This window comes from Meleagris gallopavo, chromosome 3, assembly GCF_000146605.3.
Source record: "Meleagris gallopavo isolate NT-WF06-2002-E0010 breed Aviagen turkey brand Nicholas breeding stock chromosome 3, Turkey_5.1, whole genome shotgun sequence".
Taxonomy (NCBI): domain Eukaryota; kingdom Metazoa; phylum Chordata; class Aves; order Galliformes; family Phasianidae; genus Meleagris; species Meleagris gallopavo.
In genome coordinates this window covers 42,664,630-42,688,513 of record NC_015013.2, presented here as the reverse complement: position 1 = coordinate 42,688,513, position 23,884 = coordinate 42,664,630, and the positions used below count along the sequence as shown (strand labels likewise).

General features: G+C 38.3%; 2 protein-coding genes across 2 annotated transcripts in view; one reads left to right on the top strand and one right to left on the bottom strand.

Annotated features, from left to right (window-relative positions):
- ARHGAP28 (Rho GTPase activating protein 28) overlaps nucleotides 1–10,532 on the top strand; it is a 74,080-nt gene extending 63,548 nt beyond the window's left edge. Inside the window, 4 exon segments of the mRNA XM_003204978.4 lie at nucleotides 356–499; nucleotides 3,005–3,159; nucleotides 3,807–3,871; nucleotides 6,537–10,532. Of these exon segments, the coding sequence (XP_003205026.3) occupies nucleotides 356–499; nucleotides 3,005–3,159; nucleotides 3,807–3,871; nucleotides 6,537–6,628 (456 nt within the window). The 3' untranslated portion in view covers nucleotides 6,629–10,532.
- Nucleotides 10,533–11,564: 1,032 nt separating this feature from the next.
- LAMA1 (laminin subunit alpha 1) overlaps nucleotides 11,565–23,884 on the bottom strand; it is a 73,987-nt gene continuing 61,667 nt past the window's right edge. Inside the window, exons 53-61 of the mRNA XM_010708786.3 lie at nucleotides 23,352–23,537; nucleotides 22,724–22,877; nucleotides 21,487–21,599; nucleotides 20,272–20,461; nucleotides 18,194–18,352; nucleotides 17,065–17,218; nucleotides 16,335–16,468; nucleotides 15,030–15,252; nucleotides 11,565–12,129 (exon numbers count right to left, since the gene is read on the bottom strand). Coding sequence (XP_010707088.1) covers nucleotides 11,969–12,129; nucleotides 15,030–15,252; nucleotides 16,335–16,468; nucleotides 17,065–17,218; nucleotides 18,194–18,352; nucleotides 20,272–20,461; nucleotides 21,487–21,599; nucleotides 22,724–22,877; nucleotides 23,352–23,537 — 1,474 coding nt within the window. The 3' untranslated portion in view covers nucleotides 11,565–11,968. The remainder of the gene's footprint in view (nucleotides 12,130–15,029; nucleotides 15,253–16,334; nucleotides 16,469–17,064; nucleotides 17,219–18,193; nucleotides 18,353–20,271; nucleotides 20,462–21,486; nucleotides 21,600–22,723; nucleotides 22,878–23,351; nucleotides 23,538–23,884) is intronic.

The following is a 23,884-nucleotide window of genomic DNA, read 5'->3' as shown; positions in this document are numbered from 1 at the left end:
AAGACTTCCTAAAGTCTAGTCCATAATAACATGGGCCAAAAGTACATACCACTTGCTGTCTTCTGAAAATTGGCACACTCAACTCTTTTCTGCATGCCAGAATCTTTGGGGATTGCAAAAACAGCCAATTAGTAAAGTTCCTCCAACGGCAGATATAAATAAAAAATTGATATGATATGAAAGATAACTAGTTTCACTGAAGGTGGATTGTTAGAGAGAGCTGCTAATCCTATGTATTTTTCTGGGAATAGAGCTTCTGATGCATTCCAATTGGCAACCTTATAAAAACCAAACACCAGTTTTAGGAGGGGGAAAAGTCTACTGCCTATTCTCAGCTTTGGTTTTCTCCCGTTAGGTTCCATCCTTCCTGATTTCCCAGGTGAGGAAAATGAATGAGGCAGCAATAAACAACAGCAAGAGGCAGCTGATGTTTGACAAAGGAGTGAGAAAACTTCTAAGGAGAAAGACCATGGAGAGAGAGAGACCTGAAAGACCAGAGGTGTGATATACATCTTCAAGTGGCAGCCTTAATTAATGTTCCTCCTCTCTTATGTCATAAAAGTATCTGGGAAATGGGGAGGAAATTCCTGCAGAGGTGTATAAAGCTATTGCTTTAAATATTTCCTCAAATTTTATTTCTATTTTAAGTGCCCTCACCTACAATTAGTTAGACCAATGTCAGACCTTCATTCTGCTTTTCTCCTTAACTCTGCTAAGTCTGCCATACAAGCCATCCTCTAACCCTTTTTAAGTGGTTGACCTAAGTTTGCTTATTGCATCTCATTTACCATAGAGGCTCTCTTCCTCACAGCAGTGACTGTCAACATGATTTACTTGTGCAGTCCCTCATACAGCAAGGAACTTGCTCTCAAGTAATTATGGTTGATGTAGATAAATTCTTCAACTGTATTTAAATCAAATACATTTTTGTAGGGAAAAGTAGTATGAGTGAATGTGTTAGAGCAGTGGGTTTAATATAAATCTTTATAACAGAAAATCCCTTAGCTTTCCAGTCAGACAGCAGCTTGTGTATTTTGCTATAGAAAATAAGCTTATTTGGGAGCTTTCTTGAAAGACATGCTTCTTAGTCTAATATTTTGATAAGACAAAACATGGGAGACTGACAGAAAAAGTGATGCTGGCAGAAGGATTTATAGGAGCCCAAGCTATAAACTGTTACACACACACATGTTGTTTTTAGACCTGTTTTATAAGAAGATGATCATGCATGGACTGACCTTTATGGCAACAATCTGCAGATATTCTAAAAGTCCATGGATCTGCAGCTGGGTAGAAGGATGGTCCATATTAGGAGTAGATATACTTACCCATGCCCCAGTCCTGAACACTCAATAATTTTCTCCATGCAAATTTTGGTTTTATAGTTCTGCACTAACTTCCTAAGCAGAAAGAGAATAGTTTACTTAACAGAGGCACCAAAACTGGGTCTAAATTTTAAGCATCTGACAAAATAGTTGGCTTCAGGTCTTTGCTGGTGTTCACCACAGTCAGTGGTGAGAGGGGGACACAGTGGAGGATTTTCAGAGCTCTAAATCCAGCTCAGGCTTAGGAAAGTCTGATACAAAGATCTTCTGGAAGTCTTAAAGCCACCAGCTTTTCTCCATTGACTGCATATGGAGTTCAATTTGATGAATGCTGCTTCAATAGACAGGACCTGGGATGAACATACAGGTTAGGTGTACCGTGCAAATCAGACAACACAGCAATTAGTCCACACAGAAAGCCTTTATGTCTTTTCATGGTCATTTGAAAGAATGGAGATTGGTTAATTAGAAGAGTAATCAAGGAACTGGTAGAGGTGCCTGCAGATATTGAAGAATAGGGTGGAAGAAAAAGAAGAAAAAACAGAGTAGGAAGTAGTGATGTTAAGAAATGGCAAGAAATAGAGAAGAAACCTAACACAGACAAAAGATAAACTGCAGAAGAAAACATCTGGGTAAAATGGAAAGAGAAAGGATATGTTATGAATGGTGAATCCATGCTAAATCAACTTTTTGAAGAACTCATTTTCTAGCACTGACTGAAATGTACTTCGGGAAGGACATATGTTTATGCAGAGGCAGATGTAGGTATTTGTTTAAAATGTTGGTATAGGCTGCTCTGTGTCAAAAACTATCTTCAGTTTGGAGCAAGAACAGTGAGAGCTTCTAAGGAGCATCCATTACTGCAGCCCTGAACCTTTAGAAACATAAATCCATTGATCACAGTAATTGACTTTGCATCTAATAAAAAGGAAACTAACCATGTCAGGTAGCTGAATTATGAAAGGTAAATTGGAGGAAAACTCTGTTTGCATAACTGAGTTGAATTTTGAGAGCACTTAACACAAAGCCTGGGTCTCAGATGTCCTAAATTACAGAGACTGGAGAGACAATTGTGCTCTGCTCAGCTTGGTATTAACTGGATTAGGACTGGAATGCAAACATTGCTAATTGATTTATCTGCCATTAATCATAGAAGAGTGCATAAAATTCATAGATGGTTGTTTGAACCCTACACAAGGTCAAATTGCAAATTAACAGAAACCATATGCTACTTCAATATTTTACTGTACATAAACTTTGATCTAGCTGAAGTTCTAGAACGTGGAAACAACTACTTTTTTTTCATGCCTAAGAGAATTCCATCTTCAAATGGAAGTACATTTTTATGTATTTTTAATTAAGCTGTTAGCCACTGCCAGTGTTAACAGAACTACTTTAAAAAATCTCAGATAACAACTTGACTCAAACTATTATTGCAAATAACTAAAATTAATGGGATTAAGTGATGCTTACTAAGTCATTTTTGTCTTTCTGTTGTATCTTACTATATTGTACCTATAAATGTATAATTGTATGTTTGTAAATGCATTTTTTTAAATAATTGAGTGAATCCCTAACAGCAATTTTTGCAAGCAGTATCTAAAGAGTTGCAGAGCTGCTTCTGAATGGAGTTACAATTATATGTGCCTCAGACTTACTCTGCTAAATTTTGACTTTAGGGAGCTGTCACTTTTCCCCCATACCTGCAGTCTGACATACCTGAGGGGGTAATAAGAGTTTATGCACCACTGCATTCAAAAGTCTCTATGGCAATTCAACTCAACAGCCAAACAAAAGCCAAAGACATCCTGGCTCGATTCCACTGTGAAAACAGGTGGGTAAAACAGAACATTTTGTTTTTTCTGAATAATAATGCCAGAACCATTAACGAATAGATTGTCCTCTTCTCAGAGATTCATTGTGTTGCAAGAATTCTTTTTACAATTCAAAATTGCTAATTTATGGTTACGTCAGTCAAAGAAATTTTAACCATTGATTTTCTTCTTTATATTCTACTTAATAATTGGCTCCCACACAGAATCAGCCTGTCCTCTGTTATGCCACTACCAGAAACATACATTTTATAGGCATGCCACATCAAGAATACAAAGTTGTCTTATATCTGCCCATAAAACATTCATGGTTTTGTTTATGTAGAGTGATAATTATTAACTGCTATGGGAAATGGCAAATTGCATTTGAAAGTCCTTCTTGCAGTCTTTAGACATTATTGCATTAATCTGTTCTGCAAATAAACAATAGTGTAATAGAAAGTATGTTAACTCTGCACTGTAAAATACCTCTACAGCAGATATATTCTGCTCAGTTTGATTGAAGTCCTTGCTTTTGATAAGTAAGTTCGTGAGAAGAGGGAAAAAATATCAATTTCTGCTTAATATAAGTGGCAATTGATAGGCAGTAGCTATAACACACACAAAATTAAAAAAAAAAAAACAAACAAACACTTTTTTTCTCTCCTAGCCGTGGATTGTCACAGAATGTGAGAAGCCAGATCCAAAGTTTACATGAAGTTGGAGGAAATATAGGTAGGTCTCCTATTTGAAAATTTGACTCCGAATGTCCTTAGGCTTCTAAAACACCCCAGATCAGTGCTATTTTCACACAGCTGGTTCTCTCCTGCCCATCTGCAGAAAAGCTGATCCAAAGTCTCATAAAATTGATGTAACAATGCCTGCTGGCTGGAGAGGCACCCCACGGAATGGGGTGATGTGGTGGCAAGATCCCAGCAGGACCCTCCTGCAGCCCTGCCAATCTCATCTGACCTTTCATTTACCTCTCTTGCACTCACAACTGAGCATTTTCCATGGTTAAGAGCTTCTTGATTTGCCTCTTACAAATACATTTTACCTCTCTCACTGTTTTTTTCCTTTTTTTCTCATTGCATTTAAGTGTTAACTTCTTACAGATAAAAACACAGAATTGAGAATTCAACCTCTGCCTATATGGGTCTAATATATTTGTATTCATACATGTACTTTATTTATATTGTAAATTCCTTGCAGTAGTGAGTTGTTCTGTGTTGCATGCAGTGACATTTCTGTAATAACAACAGTGACTTGCCACATGGGTTCCTGGCCTAAGGATGAAAAAACAGATTTTAATTTTATATTGAACAGTCCTGCCCCTCTCCTTTCTCTTTTCATACTGAAATTCTGGATTCTCTCAGTCTTTAATCAGCTGTTTGATGAAACTCAGTTCTTCTAGATTTCCAGAATCACAGAGCCATGAAATTTGCAGAGGTTGGAAGGGACCTCTGGAAATGACTCAGCCAACCCCTGCTAAAGCAGTTCCCTACAGCAGGTTGCACAGGAACATGGCCAGGCAGATCTTGAATACTTCCAGGGAAAGAGATTCCACAATTGCTCTGGGCAGCTGTTCCAGCTCTCTGTCAACCTCAGAGTAAAGAACTTCTTCCTCATGTTCAAGCGGAACTTCCTGTGTTCCAGTTGGTGCCCATTTCCCCTTGTTCTGTCGCTGCACATCACAGTAAAAAAAACCTGGCCCCATCCACTGAATATATCCCTTTAGGTATTTATAACAATTGATAATATCCCTCCTCAGCTTACTTTTTTCCGGACAGAACAGTCCCAGGTGTCTCAGCCTTTTCTCAGAAGGAGATGCTCCAGCCCCCTAAATCATCTCTGTGGCCCTCTGCTAGACTCTTGCTGGAAGTTGTCTTGTCTTTCTTGAACTGAGCAGCCCAGAACTGGACACTGTACCCCAGATGTGGCCTCAGCAGGGCAGAGCAGAAAGGGAGGATCACCACCCTTGACCTGTCAGCCGCACTCTTAACACCCCAAGATGCCATTGGTTCTTGGCCACAAGGACACACTGCTGGCTCACAGCCAACCTATCATTCACCAGCACACCCAGTTCCTTTTCTGCAGAGCTCCTTTCCATCAGGTCAGCCTCCAGTCTGTACTGATGTATGCAGTTATTCCTTTCCAGGTGTAGAACACTGCTTTCACCCTTGTTGAAGCTCATAAGGTTCCTCTCTGTCCAATCTACAGCCGGTCATTTCTAAAAAATCTCTGTAAAATTATTACAGAATACATGTATGGGAACTGGTGAATCACAGCCTGAACCTCTGATTGATCACATGAGGCAAGCAATGAGTCATCCACAGGAGCACAGGTGAAGGCAATTCACCTAAGCTGCCAGAAGGGGTGGAGCCTGGCTCCACCTCTCTTATACCCATTTAAGAGCTGACTACCAGTAGGAAAGGATCTTTTCTGGAGATCCCTTCTCTGGAGTTTTGCAGCAAACCCAGTAAGCTTTTTATCTGTTCTCTTTTTGTTACTATAATCTGCCTCAAGTATTTCTAATATGCTCTTGCAGAAAAAGAAATCTGAACATTTAATTTATATGCTATTTTAATATGATTTTTATACTCTTAGATGTTCCAAGGTACCTTAAAAAACTGGTGGTGCATTAATTCCTTTATAAAGTTTTACTTTATAAATCATTAGGATCCTAATGGCATTTTAAGTAACTGGACAAAAATTTTACTATAATCCTTCGTGTCACAGCAGCATAACCTCAATACTTAAATGTCTGCATCACCCAGCATAAATCCAATATCAACTTAACTCAAGGGTTTATTCCCTTATTATCCAATTAACAAGCACCAAACACTTCTTTCTATGTGAAAAGCAAATTGTGGGAAACGTAGCAAAGACAATTCCTGTCTTCCTACAATTTTCCACCTACTGAAAGAAACCTTCAATCTCTAGACTTTGAAACTCAAAAATTTTGTTGTAGTCTGCATTCATCTTGCAAGTTCCTATGTGGATAAAAACATAAATTTTGTGGAACAACATTTTGAGCATTTAAAAATAGAGCAGAAGCTAAGTCAGAGTTTTAATTCCAGCCCAGTAGCAGTAACAGTGTTGTTAATGGTTATAGAGAAACTGTAATATTTGTTTAACATTTGACTAAATGCCACATCCAGAATTCAGTAATGCAAAGCATCCTGCATGAAAGTGGAAGTGAATTATGAATCAAATCAAGCAAAATCACTGGCGCATTTACTCAGGCTGCTCTCCGTAGCCAGGCAAGACACTAGCTGGGTACTAAATGCACTTTTTGCATGTTGGAGATTCACTAAAGGATATTTTAACGTAGCTTTATCCTATTCACCAAGTGCACTCAAAACATGATATGACTTGTGGCTTTCAATTTTTGTTTCAGGTCAGCACTGTTTGGATCCAGATGCATACATTTTAGATGTTTACCATGCAAATCCTCAGGCAGAATGGGTGATAAAACCAAAAGCAAGCTGAAGCACAAGGCTGTAGCATACTGGACAAAGGCCAAATGGACAGCTGTGATGCCTGTCATTTGAAGAAGCTCTCACCTTTTGTCAGTGATGAAAACAAAATGGTAGCTGCCTACAGGATATCATTCCTTTCTACCGTACTGTCCTACAGATGTTCATCATGTACTACTTTTGATATTAGGAATTATCACTCCAGTTCCTGGACCATTTCAATGCCGCACATCAGTTATGCTTTCCTATGGATTGTGCTTGTGCTAGAGTTGGCCCAGGAGTTGAGGAGGACAGACCAAGGTACGGAGGCACAGAAGATAGCCCATCACACATGGAGTTCTTTGTTTCCTGACCTGGCATTGGAATATGGATTCTGCGGGAGGAAATAATCCAGTGGCATCCAAGGATGCATGAAACGCTACCGATCACAATGTAACACAGAGGCATAACAAAGACATTCAAGGAGAAGGTATCTGTCAAGCGCAAAATAGAGGATCTCAACCTGCAGCAATGCCAAGAAGGAACCACGCAACAATATCAAACATTTCTGCTGAAAGTAAACCTGTGCAGAGTGCGTTACTGCACTATTTATATCTCTCAATCACTCCTCATCAGTACCTGGTGCTTGGGGAGGGAGGGAAGCAAGGGGAAGAACTACTGTGTAGACAGCTGTACCGCTTTATGTAGTACCACTGTATCTATTACTATCAGTCTTCTGGAACCATGTGTCTGGATCTTGTTACTGTGTGCATTTGTAGCACCACAAACCATTGTCTCCGTCCTTCCCCTGTCTTACGTGCAAGCTTCAGGAGATGAATGGTAGGTGAGAAGACATATTTTCTGGCTTCATCTTTTACCTTATATGCTCAGATTTAAGTCTGTGTAATGCCACACTATGAGTTATGTGTTAATGGTGCCACTTGCGGACACCATCTTTTTCATTAAATGTTATAGTTTCTTAATTTGTAACCTAATGATTTTTCTTTTATTTTAACTTCAATATGTAAGCAATTTTTATACTATTCGGTTGCATTGAGGAAAAAAGATCTTCATCCAGATCTTGTATGACACAGCACAGAGAAAAAGCTTCCAATGAGTGCAGGGTTTTAATACTCTTATTTAAATGCTTCACAATGGGGGCCTTAAGGCCACAGTCAAACCAGGGCCAGTTGTGCTAGGGTTTCTACAGATACATAGTAAACTGCAGCTACTTTTGCTGGTTGCATGCAATCCTTGAAAACATGTAGAGTGACAAGAGAACAGTGGGTTCTAACTGCATTGACAGTATAGAGTAGCAAATATAAGGATGCCTAGTTGGCAGCCAGTCACTAGGGTAAGCACTCTTCTTCACCCAACCATCTGGTTCTGGGCTATACTTTATGTAAATAAAGTATGTTTGTTGAGTAGGAAATACACAAGTCTCTGTAAAACAGCAGATACTTTTTCATCTTTGTCTTATCGAAAGAATGGGAACATCTTCAAATGCACTTCAGTGTTACCATCATCACACAGATGTGTTGCACAGTGAATTCACCCGCTGTGACCAGCTAGTACTGTTCACGATCTGGACACACAGATGAGGTTGAAGCTGACGCCTCAGGTACCAACTAGCAGTGTAAAAGCCTTCTGAACCAAGTCTTCTAGGTGAACATAGAGTATACTGTGTCATAGAGAAACCCTGTAGGTTGTGACAAGCTGCTGAAGCTGCATGATGATGACGATTGTCTCATTTGAGAAACTATTTCTGGTTCAAAGCAAATTGGGATCTGCAGTGATGAATTAGTGTTCAGTAAAAGAAATCAACATCTAATCTGCACTCTTACCAGCAACAATGTCTACAGAGGGCAGATCCTGCCTTTCTGTTTTTTCTTCTTTAGATAAAATATGAAATTTAGAAGTGTTGTTGGGTTTTTTGTCTACTTTAAAATGTGTATAATTTTTAACTTCCCATTGTTTTTGTTTTCTTTTTCATAACACTAATGGGTGCATAGTTGCAGCCAGGCTAAGACTAGGACAGTTTTGTTATAAAATGCACTACTTGTTTTGACAACTATTTAATTTAAGTATACGAGAGAGAGAGAGAGAGTAGAACTGTGGTTTGCTCATAGGCTTAGAAATTAATGTTTTGTTGTGTGCTTTTTTTCTGATTCCAGTTAGTTCCCCTCTGCGATCACGGACAATCTTTTCTGCTGTGCTGCCCTCCTTTTTTTAGCTTTACTACAGGATGAGTACTTTTCCATGTAAAGGTAATATGAGAATTAGTTGGAGTCAAATTCTGCTCTCAGACACAGCCAAACAGCTTCACTAGCAGAGCAAGAATTATAAATACCCATATAGGAACGACAAACGCAGCAAAGGGATTTTATATGGAAAGTACCTTGAAAACAAAGAGCGTAACATAAATGCTAAGCATCATTGTATTTAAAACCAACAAAAAAGCTTTTATGACTATATGGAAAGTCTGAACATTAGGTAAAGAATTTGTAATGGCAAACAAGGCAACTCTTTCTATAGTACCATCTTCAGACAAACACACTGACTTTCAGCATCTTCCCATTCAGCTCATGTTCTCAGTTTGTTCTCAGTTCTGTGCATGGAAAGAAAAAGTAGAGTATCTGTGCATTCTGGACCTGAAATGAGGTCTTCATCAAAAATGTATCTTAAATATCATTGTTCTCTGCACTGAATACAAGGGATTATTAGAAAACTTTCACCTTTTATCACTTTGCAACTTCAGAAAGACAAATCTGAGGGAATGAAATACATTCTGTGAACCCTTGTTTTATACTAAGGTTGCCTGTAACTTCCTAAGATATGCACATTAGCAGATAACCTCGACTCTCCAAGCAGTATCCAAAGTACTACAGCATGACCAAACACCTGCGGTTGCTGAAACAGAATGGCACAATACTTTTTTGATACAAATGAACTTAATGATCCTTGTGTACTGCGGTTAATATTGTTAAACATTAAGTTGTGTCATATTGGTGTGGTACACTAACTTGAATTAATATGCAGCAAAGCAAACACTCTCACCAGTATTTTTAAATGTGGTTTCAACTTTTGGCCTTAGATTTGACAGGGAAGCCTGGAATTTTGCTCCTCCTAGCAGTAGTTAAATTAAAAACAGAGATGTGATAATATTGTCACCTAAAAAAGCAATGTATGTGAAAGCTATAAATCAGAATGTGGCAGCAAGGAGGAAGAAACTTATTCAACAAATTCCAAAAATGCCTCAAACATTTATATACTTCAATTTATATATTCCATGGTTCTAGAAAGACAGCATTTCATTTGTCCACACATACAGAGTACTACAAGAAATATGTATTGGAAGCAAACTGGAATGCTCTCACCTGTTCATGCAGATAGGTTCACGTGTGCAAATGTGTCCGCATCTGCATCTAATAAAAACTACCTCACTTTCCATTTTCCAGGAGCAATATTTTGGCTTAGAGATTTAATATTCCAAAGCTTTCTATTATTAATTATACCTCTGTATTAGTCTTTTACATAGATAAAATGTTTCTTGCTATAGGGGACAAGAGTTGGAAATAACCTCTATATATTAAAAAGAATATTCGAGGGTATGGACAAAACTATACAAACCATTCTGCCTCGATGACTGCTTGTAATATGAACCTTATTAGATCACATCTTGGGGTTAACAGACAACAACACAAACAGTGTTTCAGTTTTTATTTTTCAATGGCTTTCTTTTAATGTCTGTCTCCTCTGGAAAACAATGCAATGCCACTAAGCAAAGCAAAATGTCTGCATGTATGTTTTCCTTACAGTCCTTTTTATAATGTTACGTGTCTTGTTGATGTAAGCCCACATATTAGTGTACTTGTACAGAGAATGTGTCCATTGTATTTGTATTCATGTCAGAAATAAAAACAGTACCAACAAAAAAATCTCCTTGAAGTTAAAACACATGATTTTTTGACAGAAGCAGGAGACAGAGATTGCAAAAATGGCAGGCAAATCTGTTCTAAGGGCAATGGTATTGTTACAGTGCCTGAACACTACATCCATAGCTGCTTAAATGGCACACCTCTTTGTACCAGGAGCTCCTCTTATCTATGCCAAAGCAAGGAACAAGATAACACTGCTTGGAATCCTGCTTCACTGAAATCATTGATAACTCAGGTTTATTTGAGCCAGTATTTTTTTAAATTACTATGATATAAGTAGATCAAAATTCACTTTAGAAGGAATTGTAAAAATGCTTACTAAAAGCTCAAGTTGTGAGCAAAAATCCTGCTGGTTCAAAAACAAAATAGAGAGGGAAGTGACTCATAAGGAACATTATTACAGATCCATCCTCAAGTACCAGACGTGTTTCAGCACCGCTCAGTGGTCCAGTCAATCGATGACAAGATGTTGTTACTTGAGTCAGACTGAGTGTGCATCCCCCAAAACTGGCTCAAGCACAACTACTGGAAGCCTCATGTTTGAAATGGAGGCAGATATGACAGGAAAATTCAGACCTGCTTGCTGGCCTGCAAAATAGGAATCACAGGGAATCAAAGATGTTTCCCTCTGCCTTGTAAGAAATATTGTTTTCCCAGAAGATATGTGTTAGTTCTCACTGCCAAAGTACACAGCTGTTGCTAAACCAGACCCCAACAGTTTCTTCACCCACACATTATTTCACATTCTCTGCGCTATAGAAATGCCGCTCAAATGAAAGCATAAACAGGAACATATTCCTCCTCAACAGTGTAGCTACTGAGGGCCAGGAGGACTGGAGAAGAAGGAAAAGGGATAAGAGCTACTATAGAAACTATAAATAAGAAAATTCTCTTCATTGGACTCTGAATCTGATACCTTCAAAATTATGTCCTTAGTCTCCTGCTCCCTCTGCTGGACTCAATCCACTTGTACTTTTCACTTCACAACCTTACGACTCTTTTTCTTCTGAATAAAATATATGGACAACTGAATTACACGAAATAATGCAGTTTATTGTAGTTTTATTATGTGGCTCAACATTATTACCTGTTCATAAAATGACCAACACACAATAAAATGAAATACTGTCAAGTAATCAAGAGAACACATATTGTAAACACCGATTAATAAAAATTCCCAAAAGAGAAATATTCAATTAATGCCACTAAATATTGTAGTAGAGGTATTTGTTATTTAGAAAAATTCTAGTTAAATACAGACATAGAGTTTCTGACTAAAAAAGGATGACCTGAGTTGAAAAACAATCAGAAGATCAAAGAGATGCAGGCTCTCACACAAAAAAAGGGAAAAAAAAAATCTTTCCATTATGAAATGAGAATGAAAAGCAACTGATAAACAAAAAAACCCTGTCTAACCCTGACAGGCCTTATTCAGTTCATTGCTGAGCTCCGGGGCAGGAATGAGGAAAGACTCCACGCAGGTCAAAAGCTCTGCTGAAGTCAAACAATTCAGCCTGTTGGCCCCTGATTAGCACGAGGTTCCTCAGACAGCCATGGAATGAGCTCTTGCTTGTGAGACAGTTCTGTTTCACATCACCTGAAAAACAAACATGAACTATGTAGAATCTACTTCCAGAGAACTGACACAACACAAAGATCCAGGTTATTATTTAATTGCTTCCCCTCTCAAATGAGATAGAAAAATGATAACAGATGAGCTCCAAGTTCTAATCACGTTTGAATGATCTAGGGTATCCTAAATAGATGGGTACTGGTGCCTTCAAGCATGAGCCATACACTGGTATAACTTACGCAGAGTTTGCAGGACTATTTTGCCTCAAGGGAAAATGGAAAATGAGAGCAGGGAAAAGAGAGGGAAAAGCCATTCTACATAGATGCTTTTCAAGTAAAAATTGAAACCGTCAGCAATAGCTGAGTTATACATAGCCATGACTCTCCTGGCAAATCAAACATGAGGTTGGTATAGATTTCAACTCTTTTTACTGTACAACCTGTGAAACATCTCACTCTACACTTCTGCAGCACATAACTAAAGAGTTTCTCTCTTCTCAGTGAACTTTATTCTTTTGGGATGAAGTACTGAAATAATAATTATCATCATGTTACCCTATTTTACAAAAAGGTTCACAAAATGCTGGTAAGACTACTTTGGTATTCAAGCAAGACCTATACTAATCAAGATCCACTTAATTAGCATTAATTCATTTTTCATAAACCTTGTCCAGCAGAAGACACTGTACCATTTTAAGCTATTGTCCCTGAAGCTTTCCAAACATTTAAAAGTGAGTTCACCCTTCAGACTTCATCTCTCTCTTTTCACATAAATGGACTAAATTGAAAAAAAATGGTAACAGCTGTTTCAAAGACAAATTTACGTGGGCATGTGATGATATGTTTAAAGGTACAGGATATTCAAAATCATACAAAGCCTACTCAGTGATGCAATTCTTAAAAGGCTATAAATAAATACATTTGTGTGTGAGTGCAGAAAGATTAAGCTCACAATGATCCAAATTCAGCTGTCCTAATAAATAAATTGTCTTAGCTCAAATTATTGGCAAATGAATTATAAAAATTTAAAAGTATTCCAGTTATATAATTTCTGTGTAACTATCTTTTTCTATTACCATCATTGTATGATAGATAAACAGTTTATTAGAAGAAAACATGCAAAGGGGATGTATGTGCTTCTGCTGCAACGTGACTTCTGCCTGCATAGCCCTGACATGAAAAAGTAGCAAAAATAAAGCAGAAAATTGTACTTAGGGAAAAGTATTATTATTGAAACTTTTCTTAGATGAATGGAAAACATCACTCCCATCTTCAAGAAAGGGAGAAACAAAGACATGGGGAACTACAGGCCAATGAGCCTATGTCCATGCATGGGAACTTCATGGAACAGGTCCTCTTGGAAGAGATGTTGAGGAATACACAAGATGAGGAGGTGATCCAAGACAGTCAGCATGGCTTCACCAAGGGCAGATCATGTCTGACCAGTCTGGAGACCTTCTACAGTGGAGTGATGACATCCGTGGACCTAGGAAGGGCAACTGATGTTGTGTGCCTGAATATGTGAAAGACTTTTGACATGGTCTGGCATCACATTCTTATCTCTAAATTGGAGAGATGTAGATTTGAAGGCTGTGCTACCAGATGAATAAATAACTGGTTGGATGATCATAGTTTGTTGTCAAGAGCTTTATGTTCAGGTGCTGGTCAGTTAGAAAAGGTCTGCTCCTGGGGCCCATCATGGGACCAGTGCTCTTCAGCATCTTTACTGATGACATAGACAGTGGGATTGAGCATACTTTTAGCAAGTTTGCTGACAACACCATGCTAAGTGGTGCAGTTGACACAGTAGAATGGAGAGACACTATCCAGCTGGACTTAGACATGCTCAAAAAGAAGCTACATGAGAACCTAATGAGGTTTAACAAGACCAAGTGGGAGGTATGAGTACGCACTGGGAGAAGAACTCACTGAGAAAAGGACTTGCGGAATCCTGAGACACAAAAAGCTGGATATGAGTCAACAAAAAGCTGCAAGGCCAACTGCATCCTGAGCTGCATCAAAGGAGTGGTGGCCAGCAGGGAACGAGAGGGGATTGCCCCTCTCTGCTCTGCCCATGTGAGGCTCCATCTGGAGTACTGTGTCTAAGCTGGGGCCCACAGAAAGGATGTGGAGCTGTTGGAGTGGGTCCAGAGGAAAGCCAAAAGATGATCAGAGGGCTGGAGCACCTCTACTATGAAGGAATGTTGAGGGAGTTGGGCTTGTTTATCTTGGAGAAGGCTTCGGGGAGACTTCATTGTGATCTTCCAGTACCTGAGGGGACTTACAAGAAGGAGGGAGATCAAAGTTTTACAGTCTGATAATGGTAGAACAAGAGGGGAATGTCTTTAAACTTTTTGCTTAGGTGTTAAGAAGAAATTTTTTATTCAGAGAGTGGTGAGGCACTGGATCAGGTTGCAAAGAGAAATTCTGGATGCCCCATCCCTACAGGCATTTAAGGCCAGGTTGGATGGAGCCCTGGGCAGCCTGATCTAGAGGGTAGCAGGGAGGCTGGAACTAGATGATCTCTGAGATCCCTTCCAACATAAGCCATTCTGAATGCAAAGGGAAAAGTGAACTGCACCTGAGCATATACAGGTAGGGATGTTGTGAATCCTCAGGGATACTATAAAAGACAAACTACACGGAAGCACAGAAGTAATCCTTCTCAGAAATTAAGGAGCAGGTTAACGTAGGAAAGTGAAATCATTCAGTTCATCTCTGCAACCCACTCAACAGCTGAATGAACTCCTACACCATGATAGAATGCAACCATTAATACACTGTGGTCTCAGTAACAACATGGAAAATGGTAACTAAGATCTATCACTCAGTCATGAACTCATGATATGGAGGACAGAGGGATGATTCTTAGGAAAGAAAGTACACAGAAGGGAGAGAAGGAAAAAGAAATATTATTGTACCTACCAGGATAACCTCCAACATAAATGGGATTGTTTGTATCTGCAGATGTTGACTGAATGTGGGGATTATCAGTTTGAACCAAATTCCCATCAATTATCAGTGAAATACGATATTTGCTTGTGTTTGCTTGAAGCTTGTGCCATTTTCCATCACATAAACTGTTTGCAACTCCTGGTTCATACGTAGCTGTTATTCTGCCGGCTCCATTGTTGACATGGAATAAAACCTGCATAAACAGCCAGATGACAATAAAGATATGAAGTGAGAATAGATGAACTAATTTATCTAGATAAAAGCACAATCATACTGGTGCAGATATTTCCATTTTATAAATGTTTGCTAATTATGCATAGCTAATGTTTGCTTTGATAGAGTGTGAATCCTTAATTGAATTATATTTGAAATCTAAAGACTTAGATCCATCCATGCAATGATCTGTGGCAAGGTTTGTGCACGTTGAATTTCAATGTTTCCAACAAATACAATAATGTAATTTTCTCATAGAAACAGAGACATAAGGTTTGAAAGAAGATCTGCTGTATCTAGCTGAAGGGAATGAACCATAAGTAATTACTACTACCAATATGTGTATTTATTTATTTCTTCCCTTTCTTTTTCAAAGCAGTAGACATTTCTAGAATTCTGTGATATGAATTAATACGTAAATATGAAAAGAAAAAGTATCTTCTATAGAAATAGTCGTATTTAACACTATAACTAGGAAGTATTGAATAAAAAATGAGCTCTTTCTGTGGAAAGCAAATACTTAAGAGCAATCAAATACATACTTTTTCTGCAGGAGATGAGTGGCACACTATGTATTGATTGTTAAAATGCTTATGGAGCATAATGACCAATGGATTTAGAGAGAGAGAGTTAATTGTCCAGGATACTGCTCATGAATATTGGAGAAGAGACTACAAAGCAGGGTGTTTTTCACATGGGAGAATTTGCTTAACAAGGACAAGTTCAGCTCTATGGCAGAAAAAGTATTACACAGCAAGAAAGGAATATATTCAATCTAACATACAAGATATCTAGTACAGTGGCTTCACACTAACATGAATTACAACAACAGCAAAGGCAGAAAATTCCAGTGACTTCTGCTAAACCCACATTTTATCATGTTATGATGACAAGCTTTGATACTTACAGTCTGTCCCATACTACTTCTGCAGGGATTTGGTTGTGACATTTTGCCTCTATCACCTCCATTTCAGTGGTGACTCTTTAGTGGTACCCAACCATTCAACCCTTCCACTTTTAACAAGCCTTGTGAAATGAGTATGCCATCACAGGGCAGCCTACCTTGCCATTTACAATCTCCAATCCAATGGCATCAACTTTAGCGCTACTGATTCCAAGGAGAACCCCATGCATGGCTGTAGTACGAAACTCAAGCGTGATGTTCACATCAGACCGGACTTTGTAACCTTCTCTGACTGAAAAGAAGTTATAAGCTTCTAATGAAAGAACTGTAACTCACAATTCAAAGAAGCACTCATATGTGGTTATCAAAAGACCTAAAAAGCACACTAATTACTGTACTGGAAAAGGATTTTGCAGAAACTCTGTTTTTCCAAACTAAATTCCAAAATTTTTCCAAAGTAAATTATCCAAAATCAAAATTCACATTTTAGACTGGAAAAGTAACATTCCCAAATATGTTCCATTACTTTCATTTAGATTTAAAACATTTTATCTCATTTGCTGGGGAAAGAGTCAAGAGTTTAAACAAATGTAGTCCTTCATATTACTTCACAATTCCCCTGCATCTTTTGTCTCCATACACGTTAACAGAACTCAGCCTAATTCTATGAACATGACTGCTGCAAAAGAAAGAGGTCTCCTTCTTTCCCCAGTCATCAGCTCTTTGACCCTATGCAAAAATGGCCACTTTGGGGAGCATGGATTGAAAGGCCCCAGAAATATGTATGCAGGGCATGTTAACTATGTATACTTCCAACAAGGACTAAAACAGATATGTTTTCATTGGCACTAATTCACTAAGATACTGCTTCCATCTAATGACACTTACCAAGAGCAGCAAAACCACTTCCATCAAAGAATGTGCCATCCTGCACTGTTGCATAGCATTTATTCACAGCAAAGATGGAGACAGGGCTCTCCTTGTCCAGTTGCTTGCTGTTAATCGTCATACTGCCAATGCAGGCAGGAATACTGTGAGTCACCTAGACATACCAAAATGCAGGAATTAATGCATAATAAAAACTGCTGCTATGGTCTTAGTAATTCACCTGAGGTTACTGTAAATTAACAACAAAACACAGCCGGATCTAAAATATTTACATAATTATATTTTTATTTATTACATTTACTTTTATAAGGTTGAAAATGCACACAGTGTCTTACAAAGGAACACAATATATGCTCTCCATAATGTACAGAAAGAACTGTATTTTCTTAAATTTAAGAAGGGATAAACCCAACAGATAAAGACACTTCAAATACATTTTAGCAAATTCATATCACGATTTTCTAAGGTTCTTTCCAAGTATGGATCAACAGAGTTCCATCCAGCAATAAGATTAGTTAGAATTTCTCACTATCCTTTTTAGTAATTGCATATTCAAAATTATCCCTACTATGCAATTAAAAAGCAAGGGTGAAGAAAGCATAATCAGAATTGAGAAACACAGCTATCAACACCAGAATCCTCCTTACGATAGTGGGTAGCACAAGGAGGACAGTGACAAAAAATACCTTCTAAAAGCATGCTTAAAAAGTATGCTTTAATCTCAAACAGCTAAAGGCAGCCTTTTGGAGATATTTAAGGTATTTAATTTCTATGTGAATCCAACAGGATTTAGGTTATAAAATTTCTGAGGTTTTAGGTCATATTTTTCTCTTCTATTGAACATAAGAATTTATATTGTTTATCTGTTTTCAACAAAGAGGTTGATAGAAAAAAAGAAAACCCATTAAGGGCTATTAATAAAACACAAGGTTCCAGCTCTAGCTAGAATCACTAAACCATAGAAAGCCAGAAAGATTTATTTAGTGAAGAGTCATTTGTTGTTTCTTTCTTTGTTGTTTTTTGCCCATCAGAGACAGGATACTGAACCAAATGTGTTTGATGCAGTATACCCATTCTAATATTTCATACTGTCAGACAGTAACCCCCCTCACCCCTCCCCAAAGCTTACATTCCCAAGATTCTTCGCCACGTAGTCTAAGGGGAGTCCTCCCACATACAGCTTGCCCTCCACATCCAAAGTGCTGCCATCTCCCAGAGCACTGACTGATACCAATTCTTGTCCATCCACAATGATGATACCTTTTCTTTTAACGTATTCTGTCCTTATCTGGAAAAAATGAGAATATGCAAACATAAGCTGAGTCAGTTATCTAGTTGTCATTCGCCAAGGAAGAAATACGATTATTAAAGGTTAGATTGCTTGCATGCACTATAATACTAAGTCAATCCCATGAAATTCACAGAGGCTGAGGCCATTTCAGAATGCAAGTGAGCAGCCTAAACTGCTTTCCTGCTTCCCCAGGGGCCTATGATTATGTTTTGCCCTGTGCCCGTTTTTTTAATGTTTTAACAACTACTATTTAAAATCACTAGCTTACTGCTTTAGGATATGAGTAAGTTACTGAGTTGGAAAAGTAGAGATCTATGCTTGTCTGCAACACTTGCTGCCCACCAGCTGAGCCATCTCAGCTCTCTGGAGTACACGCTCCTAAAATAGTTTTATGATAGGCAGTGCTGAGTTTGCTATGACCAAAAAAGCTTTCCAGTTCTACCTTGTTCATTCATAATCCAGCGCCTTCTCTGCATGAAAATGATTATTCACTTGCAGCTGAGATAATAACTGATCTCAAGTCAGCTAACTATTTATTCTTCTCCAGTTACTCACAGCCACACTCAGAATCCTAATCAGGTTCCACATGAGATTTCATAAACATTTGGATTGGTAAGGGGATAAAGAAGTACAGCGATAGGAGTATAAAGGGAAAGAAAGGTGTTTCTTTTGGCAGGAAAGCATGCTAGTTTCAACTGATGGTACAGTAGTCATCCTCAGCTGTGAAGAGGTGTGACTCAGCCTTGATTTCAGAAAAAATGTTTAAAGTTCATTTTTTTTTTTGCCATTTGTCGTAAAGAAAGACGAGCTCTCATACAGAATCTTTTCATCTCTTATAAAGTTGATAGTGTGAGTATGAGTTTTTATGTAGCTATACTTAATCTTAAACACACAGCTTTAAATCCTGAAGTGTTCTTCCCTTCAGGGTAGGCAGCAGAGTTTATCTTTGTTATAACTCTCTAATAGAGGTTCACGTTTTCTTTCTCTGGTACTTCTTGTTGTTTATTATTCTACTTGTTATATATGAAAACCAAAAATAACTCTGCTGATTCCCCAGGCACCAAGGAAAAGTGGCAGCTCTGGGTCATCAATCACTTTATCCCACAGAAGCCACTTCCTGGAGGTAAGGCTTCACATACGAACAAGCGAAGGGAAGCTTAGCAGGATGAATGCTGTCAGCCTCACCTGCCCTAAAGATAACTAATGTGGTGAGCTGCTTTTAAAACTTAAGTGGACATCACAGATGTTTCTTGCAAAGAAAGCCAGAGCCAACAGTCACTGGGTTGCTCAGAGGAACTGGGCTGATGGAGTGTCACACAGAGCCTCTCTACAGAAGGCTCTGCATGCTACATGCTATTTGAAATCTACAGCCATAATTCCTCCCAGAACTTGCCTTATGCGAAACACTCTCCCTCCAGCCTCCAGTGATTCAAAATATTTACCTTTCTCTTTTTGCGCAATCCAGGGCGATTCCCTGTTAACATTAGCGCTTTTAGCACTCAAGCATTAAGTGGTAAGTGGGAGAAAGGAGAAACTCTACAGCCACAGTTTCACCCTGTCCCACATTCAGTTGCAAGTCTTTGGTAGCATAGTGCGTGGAAAGCTTGCTGTGGAAAAGATCAGAATTTTTAGACCTCTCGGTTTCTTCTCCAGTGAAGATGACTATTATGCATTATTATCACAATGGGTGAACTATTTTACTCCTAAATAATTTCAGAATCTTGGAGGATGGAATCAATGCATTACTAATGATAATTTTTAAAGGAATTAATTATGCATTGATCTGAATGGTTTTCATGATTGAGTTAAAACCTGTTTGCCCTTGCAACACTGAAATTATACAGGAAAGGCAGTGAAAAGACATCCCAGTTACATCAGGGAAGAGAAAACAGAGTATAAAATTGGTGACTACCTACCGTATGCCATTTTCCATCATTGACAATGGCAGGGTGAGAAGCTACTGCTCTTCCCTTGCCTAAATCAAATGAAAAATAGAGCTGTCCCCCATGAAGCTGTAAGGCTGCATAATCAATTTGGTTCTGGTGAGCCATGTAGTAAATCAGGCCACTGGAGGCAAAGGTTCTGAGATTCAGCTGGACAGAAAGCCTAGACAATAAAAACTCAGTGTTAATAATACATATTTTATTCTGCACTCACAAAAAGATGCTCAGGAGGTAGAGAACAGCCTCAACCAATTTAACTTTATGAAAGCATTTTTTTTATTACAAAGTGCAGAAAAGTAGAATTTGCATCGTGTTCTGTGAAGGCATGACCAATACTGTACTTCATAACACAAATCAGTGCTGTATCTGTTAGAAATCTGAAAAGTATACAGTGAGCCAGGTTTTAAGAGGGACAGGCTCAGCTGTTTATGACTACAGGCTAGCCTACTGCCCCAAGGAAGGAACAAATCTCATTACTTTTAGCCAGGTTTGTTGGAATATAAATAGGCAGACTGAGAACAGACGAAAGCCTAAAGACAGAGGAGTAATTTCTGCACTCTGGAACCCCAAAAGTAATTAATGGAAAAGCAACTTATATATTATAGAAATGCTAGGTTAGGACTGCATAGCATCAAACCTCTGCAATGTTCTTATATTCAGTAGTTAAAATGTAAGGGCTAAGGAAAGGAAAGGATTCTTTTCCCTATGCTTACAAAGGCTTTGTAAGCTGAAAGAACTTAGGCTTGCAAGCTTTGTTTTGATGGCCTCAAAAAAAATGAGACTGGCATAGACCATAACACAGATTAGTCTCTACAGAGCGATTCTTCCTAGTAGTCTTAGCTCCTTTGGTGACCTTGGGAATGAAGCAGATGCGGAAGGTACAATTGCAGAAATCCAGTGAGGGTAAGATGTTATCTGCCTCACCCAAAGCAGCAGGGACCAATAAGGAGTCGGGGGGGGAAAAAAAATGTAGAATTCTGATAAACTCATGACCACAAACCTGAGGGAGACATTTCGTTATGATGCAGTAGTTGTGATACTTTCTTCCATGAGGAAATCACAGAAATTAAGGTAAGGGCCATTTTCAAAGCTCATGATTCATGATTCTGCATGAAAGCCACCCTCACACTTCTTGTAGTTCATTAGAGAATAACACACTATATGCATGTGCAATTAAGGTATACTCACTTTTTCCTGACAGTAGTCTGATTGAAGTGCAGCGTCAAGTGGCTGCCTTTGGCAAGTCCAAACTGATGGGCACCTTGAACATGACCAGGCAGCTCATCTTTTGCACAAGCTACCTGTTAATGAAGGAACTTTATTAAGAAGTACAGTATCAGCTGCTTGCCAGCAGTGCTGAATGGCAAAATGCTTATTCTGATCTTTGTAAGAAGAAAAACTGGGCCCCATAATAACCACAAAATATACAGTAATATCAATTTGCTACACTCCTAACCCTTTCAAGCCAAGTCATTTTGCTCAGAGAGGACTAGTTCTAATGATTAAGCTATGTCTCCTGGACAGTACCAATCTTTTCTTCTAAGAAATGTTTATAGTTTGAGATATATTCATTAACCATTTCTCCCAATTGATAGCCCTTTTGCTAATAAATGTTAGAAGACAGTAAAATCCCAGTTAAAATCTTATGGACTTAGCAGAAATATTTTCCCATTTAGTGGAGATGTACATTTTTGTTATGATTTAGGAAATGAAGAGCTGAGTAACAGAGTATGAGCCAAAGTCATACTTTAGCTCTAAGAAGGGCAGCTTATTTCTTTTTATAGCCACAGTTGTAAGAAATGTATAAAATCCTGCTTTCTTTTGCTACACAAAAATGATTTCAAGATGCTCTGGAAACACTTCATCATGAAGATGTGCAACTGCAGAAGGAAAATGTGATGCTGCCTTGGGAACGGGGACTGTTTGTGAGAGGAAACAGGTGCCATACAAGCTGCATTCAAGGTGCTGTGTCTCACTATAATGGTTTGTGCCTCCCCCTTGATACAGACCAAAGACTGTATCTGTGTGACCAGGAAAATGCAAATGCTAAATTGCTCAGCCAATACAAATCTCGCCATGGAATTACCTTGGCAAGAACTTACTGAAGATAATAGTTAACATCAAGTCCTTCTGCTGAAAGATTATCATTCCACTTTTCTTTTCAGTGTTACTGCCTGAACCATGATAAATCTAGCTAAATTTCCCTTTCAGAAAGCCAACTGACTGCTTCACAAGTTTATCTCATATTTTTTTTCCCCACAGGAAATAATTCAAATCAGCATTCACTGGACTACTCCTACTACATACTACAAAAGAAGAAAATACATGCAGTCCTTGTTTTGAAAATTTTCCACAAAGCTACAAATGCAACTTTCACCTGAGTACTTTCCTAAAAGAAGCAACAGAACTTTGTTGTAATACATACTTTTTTTGTATCTGTAGGAGGCCTCATGGGAACTGGTAGTTCAGCCTGAACCTCCATGTCTTCTAGCTGTATGGCTGCTTTAGGCTTCTCTGACAAAAAGCAGCTGTCCAAATCCACATGTTCATACTTCATGGAAGTGGTGAAATCCAAAAGTCTGTGTTTTAAAAAACCTACATATTAAGAGCTGAAATCCCAAGAACATGGAAAGTACTTCACAAGGTCTTTCACAACAGAAAGATTCACAGTACTGTAGCATAATTCAGATTGGGAAAAAACACCTCTAAAGTCATCAAGTCCAACAACAACAACAACAAAAAAACAGGCAAATAACTGCCCATATAACAATATTAATAGAAAACATTCTTGGAAGGACCTATAAGTACAGATGAAACCATAATAGAGAGCAGTACTTTGCGCAGCATCCATATATACATTAAGGACATGTTTACTGTTATTTGTAAATGTAGCTATTAATAATCACTATTCATTTTCTCCATGTTATGATGCCAGGTCATTAGTATAACACTTGCCTTATGTTTAAAAAAAAAAAAAGACAAATTAACAGTGCCAGGAGAGCACTAATTACTGTTCAATTTCCCAGAACATGGAAGTTACCACTCTGACTTACTCCTTGTTAAAAATAAGATTGCTGATACAGCCATAAAAGGAGCCAGTCATTTTTAGCCCGAAGAAGCCCTCTCCTGCAGGGATGCCACCAGCATAGAAGTTGGAAATGTTCATGGGGCTCATTTCTGCTGATGAACCAAGCTTCAGTTCTGAGGGATTACTTTCATCCACCTGTACAGTTATGATTCTAAAAAGATAAAGTAGAGAAAACATTCAACAAGGGCCTCAGGGATTTTCATATCAGAAACATTCTTTTCATCCTAAGAAATATGCTGTTTTAAGAAGTAAGATTCCATAACTTCAGTAATTCCTTCAACACCCAGAAGAAAAAAACTAGAAGATCTTCTTTAGATAATTTTTAACAGTATAGATTAGAGTTTTGTTGAGTATCTTTCCAAATTATTTTGACAGCTATATTTTTTTCTAATACTATTAAGCATACTTCACTCAAGTGGCCAAGCTGCCTGGAGATTTTGAGAGCTTTTAAATACAATTTAATCAGTGGCTGTGTGCTGTATACAATTACCATATAAA